This window comes from Mixophyes fleayi, chromosome 9 (genome assembly GCF_038048845.1).
Source record: "Mixophyes fleayi isolate aMixFle1 chromosome 9, aMixFle1.hap1, whole genome shotgun sequence".
In the NCBI taxonomy this organism is placed as follows: domain Eukaryota; kingdom Metazoa; phylum Chordata; class Amphibia; order Anura; family Limnodynastidae; genus Mixophyes; species Mixophyes fleayi.
In genome coordinates, this window is record NC_134410.1 from 28,014,337 (window position 1) to 28,028,052 (window position 13,716).

Below are 13,716 nucleotides of genomic sequence, written 5' to 3' on the forward strand. Positions count from 1 at the left end.
GTAACGTTGAGTACAGTATTATTACTCTATATAATTTTAAAATCTATTTTGGATTATTGTTTGCCCAATAACCACTTTGTCTCATCAGAAGCCCTGCTGTATGTCAGCCACCCTGTATCCCATGTGATGGACCACAGACACCCTAGAGCAGTGAGGGCTAACCTGTGACACTCAGGTGTTGTGAAACTACAAGCCCCAGCATGCTTTGCCAGTAGATAACTAGCTGATAGCTGGCAAAGCATGCTGGGGCTTGTAGTTTCACAACACCTGGAGTGTCACAGGTTAGCCCTCACTGCCCTAGAGCACAGGCCTCAGATCACTGCACCCTGCTCACTGCCTCTCATGTCACAGTCACTCTTCTTTTTTTTTTTTTTTTGGGACCCACGTGGGGTCAGAGACGGGAAGTCACGTGGACTCCAGAACGCGGAGGGGGATTTCCTGGCCCCTCCCATCCTCCTCCTGTCAACGATGTCACAGGAATCCTCCGGCCAATCAGCGAGCAGTCCACATAGCCGGGGAATTCCAGGCTAGAAGGATGTTCACAACCAAGTAACTTCCATCAGAGTTCTGTTCTCGCTGCACTGAGGCAGCAGCCGCCCATAGGGGTTGGTGACACTGGTACTGGTCTGTGAGCTCACATCTGGGATCTGTACAGCCGGCAGTATGAGGGAGCCAGGCAGGGCAGGTAGGTGTGTGGAGTATGCATGCTGTATGTACAGTGCACTTGGTGCTATTTATGGTATACATACCGTTATGCACAGAAAATGATATGCATATAAAAATATATGAGGACATTTAATGTATGTTGTCATACATGTGTTCCCTATCTCTATCTACACCAGAAGTAGCCTAGTATGGCCTGCCATAGGTCCAAAGGCTGCCAGAACATGCTGGTACTTTTAGTTCCACAACACATGTAGAGCTACAGGTTACCAAGTCCTATTCAATACACTTTATATCTGGTTAATCCACTATACACCTAAAACTGTGTGATTTATACTGTAAGTACACATTGCTTCCAGTGCAGTTTGTAAGTCTGATTTGTTCATTCTCTCTTATTAAACACATTTCTGTAGGGTTAGTCCTGTTATTGTTTACAATTCAATTAGTCTCTGCCATGGTATGTGGCAGCATATGTCACTTTCTATTATAGTGATATGTATTCTGTAGTATGAAGTCACCCCTTACTGTAAATCAACCTGCAAAGCAATTGTCAATTTCGTCTTCCGTTTAAGGCTAGTGCAAAAACATTTGTTGATAATATAAAGTGATTTTCCTTTTTGTGTGTGTTAAATACCAAAAAGATCTGTGTTATTCAGTCAGTTATTCTTGTGATAAAAACAGCTGTTCCCTGCAACAAAATTAGGGCTTGTTCAAGGCCTTCAAATTTGGACATATCCCCTAGACAGACTGTGAGACAAACAAACATTGTCATCCGGAAGAACAGTTTCTGTTTTCTAAAATGCTGCAAGATAAACATTACTTTGAGTGCTTGCAGCATTTAGTGGTAACGGAGAACTGCAAAATACTAATTTTATACATTGTGGAAGAAGAATCTGTTGATACATGTGGAAGTGTTTTATACTGAATTATGGTAAATCAGTTTTATGTTGTCAGCTTCAGCTACGGAGGATCCTTTATGATGATCCCTCTGAAAGACGACGACACTTACGTCCAACCTATCCCAGAAATTTTTCAGGAGGGTCCCCTTATTATCAGATGTGCCCTATGTTCTATTAATAGTCACCTCTTTTGATAATGGCACACAAATACTTGTGGACACATTAAATAATGTTACAGTGTGCAACTTTTTAATATTTTCTCAGTCAACAGAACTGTTATGGATGGGAGGTACAGTACAGCATTTTAAAATATTTTACTTTCAGGTTTAGTTCCAGTTTAAAATCTGTCCGCAATACTATACAGCATATAAACATGTATGTGTATGCCCACTAAAAACCTGCAAGCCATTGTTCTAGGATGTTAGATACAGATTTACAATTGATGTATTTATTTGAAATGTATTTCTTTGTTTCTCACAGGGCCACTTAGTCTTCCTCCACAGCATACCCCAACACTAGGTGAGTGGCTAAATTGTGTGTTATATACTTACTTATGTGTAACAAAATACTAGTCTTAATAATTATCTGATTTGCGATCAGTTGTTTGCAGGGGTACAAAATAACCAACGAAAACACTTATTAAAACCTCAAGTCTGTGGTCCCTAATCATACAAGTGAAAGTGGTATATGGGTTATATATGCTGACTAATATCTACAACCCCAACTTTTGTTCACTGTTGTTGGTAATAATAATGTCTATCAAAGTTAGAAAAATAAGGTTATATGTTCTTATAAATGTGAGTACACATAACCAATTGCATTGGCAGTGTGCAGCGAGCAACTTCTGAATTATTTTTTTTGGGTAAAAAGAACTGTTTTTTTTTTTGGGGTTTGTTTTTTTTCGATAATGTGAGCCAGTGCAGTTCTTCCTCTTGAACATAGCAACATATTTTTGAAGCTTCTATTTCATTTTAACAAATGCTTTCTACTCGTAAATAATATTCAAATGTATTTGAAAGGGGTCATGTGTTGGAGCTCTGAGGGGACTCACATGCTAACACTGAGTACCATCTCCCACATCAGCAGGATGCTTATTTTATCCTGTTAAACCAGATATACAAAGCTCCAGTACTTCGCAGAAGTACTGGAGAGCAACCAAACTTGCTTTACTGTGTCCCAGAAAGCACAGAAATCTGACACAGTGACTAAACTTGATCAATACACAGAGGTCCGACACCAGCCATGTTACTGAAGCCCCGGCTGAAATATCTACCATCCAGACGGCCCCTTTTGAGGAATAATTCCCCACCGCACAATGTCAGAGATTATGGCGATGACTTACTGACACTGTGGAGTAGATGAAGTGCGGGTTGACTTTAATAAAATAAGACATGAACTCTCTAAGGTCAGAGAAAGCATGGAGAAGACAGAAAGACATGTTTCAGACCTGAAAATCCGACCTCACCCGCTTGAACCAGGAGTAAATTCGCTAAGAAGGCATATAGCGGCAATGGAGTCCCGTGAGGATTTTGAAAGCTTACTCCGAAGAGAGCCAAGGGAGCGTACCAGGGATAATTTTTGTAAAGGAGTCGCTTACCAAGCCCATGATAATAGAGAGCGCTTACAGAATTCTACCCCCATTCTGCTAGGGTCACTAAGCTCTCTGAATTTCAGAGACCGGCATGCTATATTGGGCAAATGCGAGAAAGGCCGGTGTTATCCTTCATGAGTTACCCTGCAACAATAATGGGCTAAAAATGTTGTTAAGCAAGAGGGGTCTTAGCTACGCAATGATGTTTCCTTAATGTCCACCATAATGTAGAAGCACTATTCTTTAGGGAACCCAATGAGGTGGGACACTGGTCAGAAAGACTGGGAGCCTCACTCACCTCACAGAATTGATATTTCTTGAATTTCGCACACACAAGCTATCACGTCAAATATATGGAGACCACATAACATTTATTGCTTCCATGAACGACGAGGCAGCCTGCTCTCGCTATCCTCGCAACATATCCTGACACGTGGAGACAGAGTTCCATCTGTAGGCTGGTACCAGTCTGGTGGTGCCCTCAGGATCCTGATATTGTGCCACGATTTCCACTACCTGGAGCTTTTGCATTGAGTTTTGGCACTTTTGTGGGTTTTTGGACATTGTTTTTCTTTAGGATTTAAATCTGCCTTGTCTATAGGGGCGTAGAAACAGTGGCCACTGGGAAACTGGTGTTTTGTTACTAGTTCTTGAATTTAAAATAATTTGCTATGTTTACATCCTTTTCTTTTCTTTTTTTCTGTACCTTTTCATAATGTTTTTGATGTGCAGTTGGCCATTGCTGTATATTTACAGGTACATTGCACAGTGTATGGCGGACTTGTTGCAGGCGTACATCTATACATCTGCCCCTTGCAAGCTCTCAATGTCTGGATGTCAGCCCAGCAGAACAGGGAAACTATGGCTTCCGTCCCAGTAACATTTGTACCATGGAATGCCAGGGGATTACATGACAAATTTAAACAAAACCTCATATCTAGATTTGTGAAGTGCCATGATCCAGGCATTGTTTGCTTTCAAGAAATGCACCTTACAGGGGCAGGTAATGGTGGTGAAAAAATGTTGTTAGGATATATACATCATTCAATATTTTTAAGCTTCTCCAGTGGGGTCTCCATCGTAATCAAAATTTTTTACCTTATAAGATATATCAAACCCATGTTGATTCTCAGGGCAGGATTATTGTTACTAGATGCTCTATACTAAATACACTTCCCGCTATCTGTAATATTTATGTTGACCACTAGTGGTTGAGCCGTATGACGCACATTCTTAGAACACTGGATTTCCATTAATTTGTCTAGGGGATTTCAGTATGAATCATGATCCAGTTGAAGATCATCTTATGATAACCGATTATTTTAACTCGTGTATATCTACAACTTGCTGACATATTGCGACTGCCCGAGCCAGGGCTCAGACAAATCTCCTGCAATTTTTAGGCACACAATTTGTTTACAAAAATTGATGTGAGTTTGGTTTCCCCAGTTCTAGCACTTCACATAGGGAGAGTGCAATACTTATTGAGTGCTCTCAGATCATTCCCCCCTTCTAATTGATGTGGATAGTCCCAAAGTAGGGTACTCCCGCTGATGTGGGTACTCCCACTGAGAAATGGACTCATTTTGGCTTATTAGTGATGCAATGTCAGCTGCAATCTCATCAATGTGTGCTTTAAAGAATTTGATGTACACCTCCACCTTGCCTGATTGTGGGTCCTCCATGGAGCCCTATCTAGACGCAACAGGCAAATCATAGGGAGGCTCTCGACACCCTTGTAACAGTCAATGAAAATAAAATGATCTTTTCAGCTTTCTAGACCTGTTGGTATAGATGGTATAGAATTTAGACTGTAAGCTCCAATGGGGCAGGGACTGATGTAAGTGAGTTCTCTGTACAGCGCTGCGGAATTAGTGGCGCTATATAAATAAATAAATGATGATGAGTCTTCTGCACAGGAACATAGTCGTATATGTAGACACCAATTTGCGTGTTTTTGTTTATCCTAGAGTCCTGATTACTGACATTGATGTCAATAATAGATGACTTTTAGCTTTGGATGAACCGGGGAAGTCCCCATTGATCTCCAGTCCTTCCCTTATTTGTCACAGAGTAACAGTTGGTAATTCCCTTAAGTTCTTAGGTATACATTTCACTCCCAGATGACAAGGTTACATCACTCATTATAGTGCGGTGATCGATCGCATAAAACACCAAACTAAACATTGCGCATTCCTATTCGTTGCTATTCCAGGTGCTTTAGCGTCATTGAAATTATTTTTCTACCTCAGCTCCTGTTGTATGTGTTGCAAAATTCCCCTATTCCTGTGTCCAAATCCATTTTAAACAGATATAGGGGTATATTTACTATTTACTAAACTGCGGGTTTGAAAAAGTGGAGATGTTGCCTACAGCAACCAATCAGATTCTAGCTGTCGTTTTGTGGAAAGTACTAGATAAATGATAACTAGAATCCGATTGGTTGCTATAGGCAACATTATCACTTTTTCAAACCCGTTAGTCTCTTGTTTTCTCATTTACATGGAGTGTACTTTGGTCTAGATTAGCCCCAGGTTCTGTACAATGAACATTACAGCATAGAATCTTGCTGTTCCTAAATTGCTCTATTACTATATGACCTCCCAGCTCCATTACTTTGCCGCTTCGGTATGACAGGACAACATAGATGCCGCATATAATCTAGATTAGTGATGGGCAACCTGAAACACTTCAGGGGCTGCATGGTGTGGCCCTTTAACCACCAAAAGGGACACATATTGCCCTTAATCTTAGCAATAAGTTAAAACAAAACATTTAATAAAAAAAAAGAGACACCTGTCTGGAATAACATATCAGCAGATATTGTAAACAAGTGTTACAAGCTATAACAAACACAGTAAAGAAAGAAGGATCTGGGGGCCGCTGGTTGCCCATCACTGTACTGGACAGAGCATACGGGGGGGGGGGGGCACAAACAGGATTAATGTTTTAAAGCTGCTTCTCTTACGTCACCTAATAATAAACCAAATATTCAAGCTGCAGGACAGCTTTATATCCATATCTAAATGTTAATTTTATATCTCCACTCACCACAGCCCCAGACTCCGAGAGCTGGCTAATTGAGAAGGGGATTCACTGTGGTAGAAGTGGCTAGTCAGTAGTATTGAAGTTATATTCATAGATAATGTCCAAGTCATTCCAGCAAACTCAGAACACATATCACATTCCCAAGGAACCTTTGACAGATACCTGCAGCTCAGACATGCTGCCGCAGGTAGTCGGGACATGGGGGCAAGGGGGGGTCCATTGTCCAATATTCTCCTTTATTTAAATAGCAGCCAAATATTATGCAGCAGTTTACAGAAAACGTTTTATTAAGTAACATCAATGCCTGTCTCAGTGAGGCTTCCAGCCTAAATTTCCTATTACACAAAAATTAACATTAACCTGTCATTATGTTTCTGGACTGTTGGACGAAACCGGAACACCCAGAATCAAACGTGGGGAGAACAGATAAACTCCAAACAGGTAGTGTCCTGCCTGGTGGCCCACAACCAAAGCTCCTAGCCAAAATATATGCCAATATATTGTCAAGCAGCAAATGCCACATTCATACATTTAATATAGTCATTCTGTTTTGGCCTGGAGGGCTATCCCCTTTCTTATTGAAGGTCCTGCCTCACCTATGGTGCGCTTGCTGGGGGGTATTTGATTGTTACAATCCTAATACCCAATATAGAACCTTCCCCTGGGAAACTTTGTTTTATGTTAGGAAACTTTTACCAGCAAATGGCTAGCTTTGGATCCTTCCCAGGAATATGGCAAACAGTGGTCTCCCATCTAACAAAATGATATAAACATTTTGGGGTGGTGGGTATAATTTTAAGAAAATGTGGTGTAATTGGGAGAAGTGATATGCTGAGTGCCTAAATGTCTGTTCATTAGAAGCTTCTAAAAGGCGGCTACTTTGTCTACCATCTGAATTATGATGTTATGTATGTTTCTCAAATACCTTCATTAGTTATCTTGTGCAAGAACTGTTATGATACTGGCATATACCTTTATATGACGTCTGTTGTATCATAATGTGTCTGTCGGAATTGTGATTTATTTTGTGTGTTTGTTAATACTTTTTGTTTCGTATGATTATGTCATCTCATCTGCGCTAACAAATAATTTTTCCTTTTGTATCCCGTTGTGCCATTTGATGTAATAAAAATAGTTTGAAAAAAAGTCTTTAATTAAAGTCCTTTTCTTTCGTGGTATTACGTCTTAATATACGGGGAACATGGTTTGAATGAATCCGCTGCACACTGCAGTACACCAATTGTACAGCGCTACAGAATCTGCTGCCGCTATAGAAATAAATTTTGATGATGTGTTATTTTGCAGACAGGACTGTACCTCGGTTGATCACTTTAGAATTGTACAACACATATCGATGGCCAATTTTGACAAGATCCTGCTATTGAGCGCTTTATACTCTCACCCGTTGTTTGCTTTACCCGCCCAAAACAATGATAAAATTGTAAACTTTATTTTATTAATTCAATTTGAGATTTTTCAAACTTGTCTCTTAAGGAGAGATGGGCCCGGGATCAAACATTGCCAGGTCAGCCCTGATTATTGGGCATTTTGGAGCCACAAAGCTGGCACTATCGCCTTGGGTTTCTTAGGCTAGGTACACACTCAAGGTTTTTCAGCTGATAATCGGGTCTATCATCCGATAAACGACCCCTTGGCAACATATTGCGTTAGTGTGTATGATCACACTATGAATGATAATTGTTCCAAAGTGCAGTTTGTCGTTTCATTTGGTTGGTCGTACTGTTTAATAATCTCGTTCCAATCACCTTCCGATCCTGCAGTGTTTACGCACTCATGATCATGGTCTCCATAGAGTTTACAGAATCATGATCTTTTCAGCCGATGCCGGCAATAAACATGTCCCAGTGACTAAATGTAGAGAGTGCTCTTAGATGGAATAGTTTGTTTGTTCGTTCTGAGACTTAATATTTCGTTTCAGAGTCAGAGAAGGAACAAAATTGGCTATGACATGTGGATAGCTATAACAAGGTGGTTTTAATCAGTGTGACAGGAATGACTATTGTGCTTCATTCTCTAAACGACTAGAGGACTAGATGAAGAGCATAGATCTGAAGGTAAATCATGTCAGCGTGTACATGTGAATCGCCCGGCCGATCAGACCTTCAGTCGTAGGTACAATCGTAGATAACACGTTGGTCGGAAAATTCTGTAGTGTGTACCTAGCCTTAATGGCCAGTAAAGCAAAGATGTAAGTGGTTTCTATACAAATAGAAAGCTTGGGACAATCAAATGTACAACTACATGAGAAAATACAGTATTTACATTATCTAAGCTGCTTTGCTGTGTTAGGCAGGGAATATAGCTAGTGACCTTATCATATAAGGTAGGTAAGTAGTACTCGAGAAGAGATCATCTCTGCTTTATCGACCTGTTTTGTTTATATAATCTCTATGGTGTTTTGTAAGAGAAAATATTATTTATATTAGAGATCCATTGAGAAAATATCAGCTTGGGAAGAAGTATCATATTGTTGTGGGAGATTAGATCTTCCAATAACCCCAAACGTCAGAGTTTAGGATTGAGGGAACCGATTGTTCCATTTGGCAATTCGTAATTGTTAAAAAGGTTGTCCAATTTTGCACTCCTTCCCCTCTCTTTTAGTAATGGCCCCTTACCCCCTTACCTGATTGTAGAGTTCTTGAAGAAGAATCCTCTTTGAGCTGCTCCACTAGTTCACTCTGAGTCACTGCTGAGTCAGAGGAATCACAAATATTCAGGAGATGAGGTCATACGGCCCAAACAGTTGGTTTATTTATATACAAGGCCATATAATATGCAAGATGGGAACAGTATTTTAATGTAAGCATCTGAGATGATAATTATCTTTGATGCAACTAAGACCATCCATGTATAAATAGAGCGTTTTTAAATTAGGCAAACAGAACGATCAAGCATCTGTAGCACGTGTGTTGATTGCACCGGTCTTGTCTAACCAAACTTTAATGTCAGTGAAGTGTGACGGAGTGGACAGAGGTAGCGTCACCCTACTAGTGTGGCCCTATCTTGTGCACCACGCTAGCTTCATGAATTGCCCAAACAGTGCCGGATGTACAATAATAGGTTACTCCAAAACATAGACGTATGAACTTGGGCCTGTGCAGACCTGGAGGCAACCTAGGGGCTGCCCCTCCATCCGACTGTAACCCGGCCCTCTCTCCAGTCACGTTGTGCCCCCTTAGACGGGAGGTGGGACTGAGTGTGTGGCGCTTGCTGTGATATCTCGGCCAGCATTACTCTGATGAAGGAGATTCTGCTGGCTGTTCTCCTTCGTGTCAGTGATGCTACATGTGGGGGCTTCAATGACACTGGATGGGTGATATTATGTCACCTATTCAGTGGTTTAGGATCCCTCTAACCATTGTGACCACCTAGGTTTGCCTAATAGTAGCGCCAGCCGTGTATGCAACACAGAAGTGACAATGCTGGTTAACTAACAATGTAACGGTGGCCAAAGGACACACCAAGCCTAGCATGGTCCAGGAAGCTGTGGGCCAAGCGCACAGCTAGTCACAGATGATGGTTGTAGGTTTGGGATGATGTATAGCTTGTATGGCAGAGTGGGTAGGTTTCTGTAAGAAGAGGGGTTTAGAGCATGCTTGCCAACATTTATGTCTTACCCTCCAGGATCTCCCGAAGGGGAGCTGATGTGTGAGGATGAAGGGGAATCTCGTCACTTTGGCCTCGCCACCGTGACGCAATGATGCGAAAGCATCATTTTGCCTTGGGGGGGTGGGGCCAAAATGATGCAATTCAGCGTGAAATGTGTCATGGAGCCTCCTTTCCTCATGACTTCATTAGGTGGACAGGATCTGGGAGAATGACCTGCTCTCCCGGGATTCAGGTGTCTCCCGGACATTCCGGGAAGTTGGGCAAGTATGGTTTAGAGGAACCTCTTAGGGGCCCATGTAGAGTTTGAGGTATGACTTTTTCTATGCTTTAAGATATGCATTTCTGTGCTGCACGTGTGTCTATGCATAGTCTGTATCCAGATTGTTGTGTATCTTTACCTTGCTTCCCCATGCAGCTGGAGAGGCAGAATAGGGGCCGACAGGGATGGGCAAACATGTGCTGAGTACAGGAAGGGTGTGTTGACACAATCTGTCATGGGTGCATCTCCAGATATGTCATTTAGGAGGCTTATCTCTCGTGGGTAACTTGTCACAACACTTTGTTCCCACACTAACAAATGATGTTCCTCAGATTTTGCTCACACATTTTTTTTCTTTACCCTCTTCTTTTTCTGTGTGCGTCTTCTTCTATGTGCGTTCGGTGCGCAACTCAACCCCTTAATATCAACCATTCAACTGCACACGTTTGATACAGCAATTTTGTGGGCTGGACCAATATTCAACCTATCAATAGGGAAGGAATTAGTGACTCATGTCCCATGGATATTATTCAGCCAAGGACATGACGGTCTCTGCTGTGTAGGTGACAGAAACCCTTCTAGAATTCGGTGAACTTCAAAGAATGTCACGTTTTGGATCCTTTGCTAGGTCTTTAGGTTAGCACAATGGAGAGTGTTATCCAGAAGCAAAAAATCTGCATTGGAAACATAATTCTATGTAATCAGATAAGCAGAAGAAATTATTACGATTTCCAGAGCCAGAGGTAACAGATACTTTCTGCTTCCCATGTATAAAACGGTGAGAGACAGAAATTAGTGAAGGGGAATTCTGATCTTTACGTGAGAGAACACAGGTCAATGATAATGATATTGACACTGAAACTAATCATCCAGTGAGCTGGAAAACCTTTTTAAAGCTTCCATTGGTTGCTATAGGGACATAATGTGGTTTCACCAGGCAGGTTGCTCTGATAATGTGTCTATCACCAGTAGTTTTATTTCAGGAATCCAATGATGAAGTGTTCTCAACTTGAAAATAGTTACCATTGTCAGAATACAATATATAGGGACACTTGGCTTTGCTGGTAACTAGCCAAGCCTATTACACTATACTGAACTTTTGTAGAATGTTATGGTGAAAGTAATATAAACCATGCTTAAAAAACAATGGCTCAAAAAGAGTGTGAGGTTGTTTAGGAATAAAAATGGGCAGACTAGATGTGGCGAAGTGGTTCTTACTGCCGTTGTCAAATTCTATATCTCTATATTCTATATCTGTGTATGTTCTCCCAATAGCCTCTTGTAGATTTTGTTTGGGTGCCTTGTTGCAGCGCAGGGCCTAGCAGTATTTTGACTAGAGATGATAGAAGAAATTGGAGTGTTCAAAATTCAGTTTAATTTGGCCAGTTCATGGGAAATTACGTGCCATACCGTCAGATGTTTAGATCATCATCATTTATTTATATAGTGCCACTAATTCCGCAGAGCTGTACAGAGAACTCGCTCACATTACCCCATTGGAGCTTACAGTCTAAATTCCCTAATATAGATACACACATACACAGACAGACCGAGAGGGAGAGACTAGGGTCAATTTTGATAGCAGCCAATTAACCTACCAGTATGTTTTTAGATCTGATTTAACGGCTACAGCTGCCCTCGAATAGCGAACATTAAACTCACATTTGCAATTTAAAGACATTAAATCTACTATAAATGTTGCTTTGTTTAGCATAAATGGCTACATTTTGTAATATTTTAAGTTTTTTTTTTAATTCAAACACTGAACATTACTGTGTTTGAGTTCGAAGTTCGCTTGGAAAGCCATAAAAAAAATCCTAAATAGATAGCCTTTAAGCTCACATGAGTTCAAACCGGCTCCATGGTCGAACCGGTTTGCCTTGCTTGAGTTTCACTAAAATGTTCAGTCCAATATGAAGTTCAAAAATTTATCTCAGATTTTCGATGAGCCAGAACAATAACCACTTTGAAACAACTTTGAGCATCTCTAACGTTGATGTAGAACTTCCATCTGTGTGATGCAACCGTGAGCAGTTCATGACAGTACAGAGAGTGCTGGGGGCCCAAGGGCCACATGCGGCCCTACGAGCCTTTACCTGCAGCCTCCAGCTCCTCCTGCTTTATTGTCAGATGTGTTTTTTAATATCATGTAACACTTGTTTAAAATGCTTTTGATATGTTATTACAGATAGATAATTTGATTAAATGACTTGTTTTAACTTTTTACTGAGATTAAGGGTAATGTGCGGCCCTATTGAAGGCTAGAGGTTGCCTATCACTGGTATAGCCTGAAATATCTGGTATATTTTATCAATAGTAATACAATGAAAAATGTATCAAATTGGGCAGACGTTGCCTATAGCAACCAATCATGTATCAAATCAGGTCAGATTTCACACTGGCAATGACCGGGTCTCGCTAACTTTGATTATAGACGATTTAGTGTATACTTACATAATATTGTATGCGCTTAATTTCCTTTCTCTCCCATTCTGCATTCTTATCACTCCTCTGTATCTCTTTCTGATAGAGGAAGTTATGGATTACATCACTGCTGACTCCCACGAAATACCGTCCAATGTGCCCCAGTGGAAGCCTGAGCCTCCCTTAATCAGCACAGTCACTGTTGCCCCATGGCCAACCCCAGCGGAGCCTCCAAACCCTAACCTGGTCCCCTACGTGAACGACCCACCACCAGAACTGGTGATCCTGGAACAACCCAAGCAGCGGGGGATGCGGTTTCGGTACCAGTGTGAGGGGAGGTCAGCGGGCAGCATCCTAGGAGAAAACAGCACTGAACACAGCAAGAGTCTCCCGGCTATAGCGGTGAGGCCATTTATTGCTATTACTGTTTATGACATTAACATTTTATTGTCACTGTGTGTATGTATAAAGGGCTTGCTAAGAAACGTCATCTATTAGTGACCTCTGTTGGTTCATAAATAGCATTTTCTTTACAGAAGAAAAATATGTAACTTATATATAAATACGCAATGAATATTGAGTAGAATGTGTTAGGAGCTTTACGTTATTTTTTTTTATTTTTACGTGTAATAACTTTATTGGCAAGTCAAAGCCTTGCCAGGAAGCATTTAGGGGTAGATTTTCTAAAGTGGAGATGTTGCCCATAGCAGCCAATTAGATTCTAGCTACCATAGTCTTAAATGTCCTAGATAAATGATAGATGGAATCTCATTGGTTGCTATAAGCACTGCCTCCACAGTTTCTTTTTAGAAGGATTAATATATGTACGCCTTCGACACAGTTGTAAAATTGTACCACAAAACCTGATGAAAATTGTTTGTATAAAGTTTATTCCTGCAACTCTTTTGGGCTACCCGTTAATAAAAAAGAGATTGTATTTTCTTTTATATACCCGAGCCACTTCTTTATTCATGATACTTGAAGACCAAAATGACATGGAATTTACTGACAGTCAGTAAAACATCAGTCAGACCTTTTCCTGTCAATAAGATAAAATAACGATCATTCAAAATAGTACAACCTGTGACAGACCTAAATTTTATATAGCTTTGGCCACACCAATGGTTTTTAGTCTGACTCGGAGGGTTATGAGCTTCCTATTTCAGGCACTGGACCATTTTTCCTCTATATGCCACTCTTTT

The 13,716-nt window shown here is 40.8% G+C and overlaps 1 protein-coding gene across 1 annotated transcript in view; it reads left to right on the forward strand.

Annotated features, from left to right (window-relative positions):
* Positions 1 to 396: 396 nt before the first annotated feature.
* The window catches only part of RELB (RELB proto-oncogene, NF-kB subunit), a 34,902-nt gene continuing 21,582 nt past the window's right edge, over positions 397 to 13,716 (forward strand). The window contains exons 1-3 of the mRNA XM_075187140.1: positions 397 to 685; positions 2,043 to 2,081; positions 12,621 to 12,916. Coding sequence (XP_075043241.1) covers positions 664 to 685; positions 2,043 to 2,081; positions 12,621 to 12,916 — 357 coding nt within the window. The 5' untranslated portion in view covers positions 397 to 663. The remainder of the gene's footprint in view (positions 686 to 2,042; positions 2,082 to 12,620; positions 12,917 to 13,716) is intronic.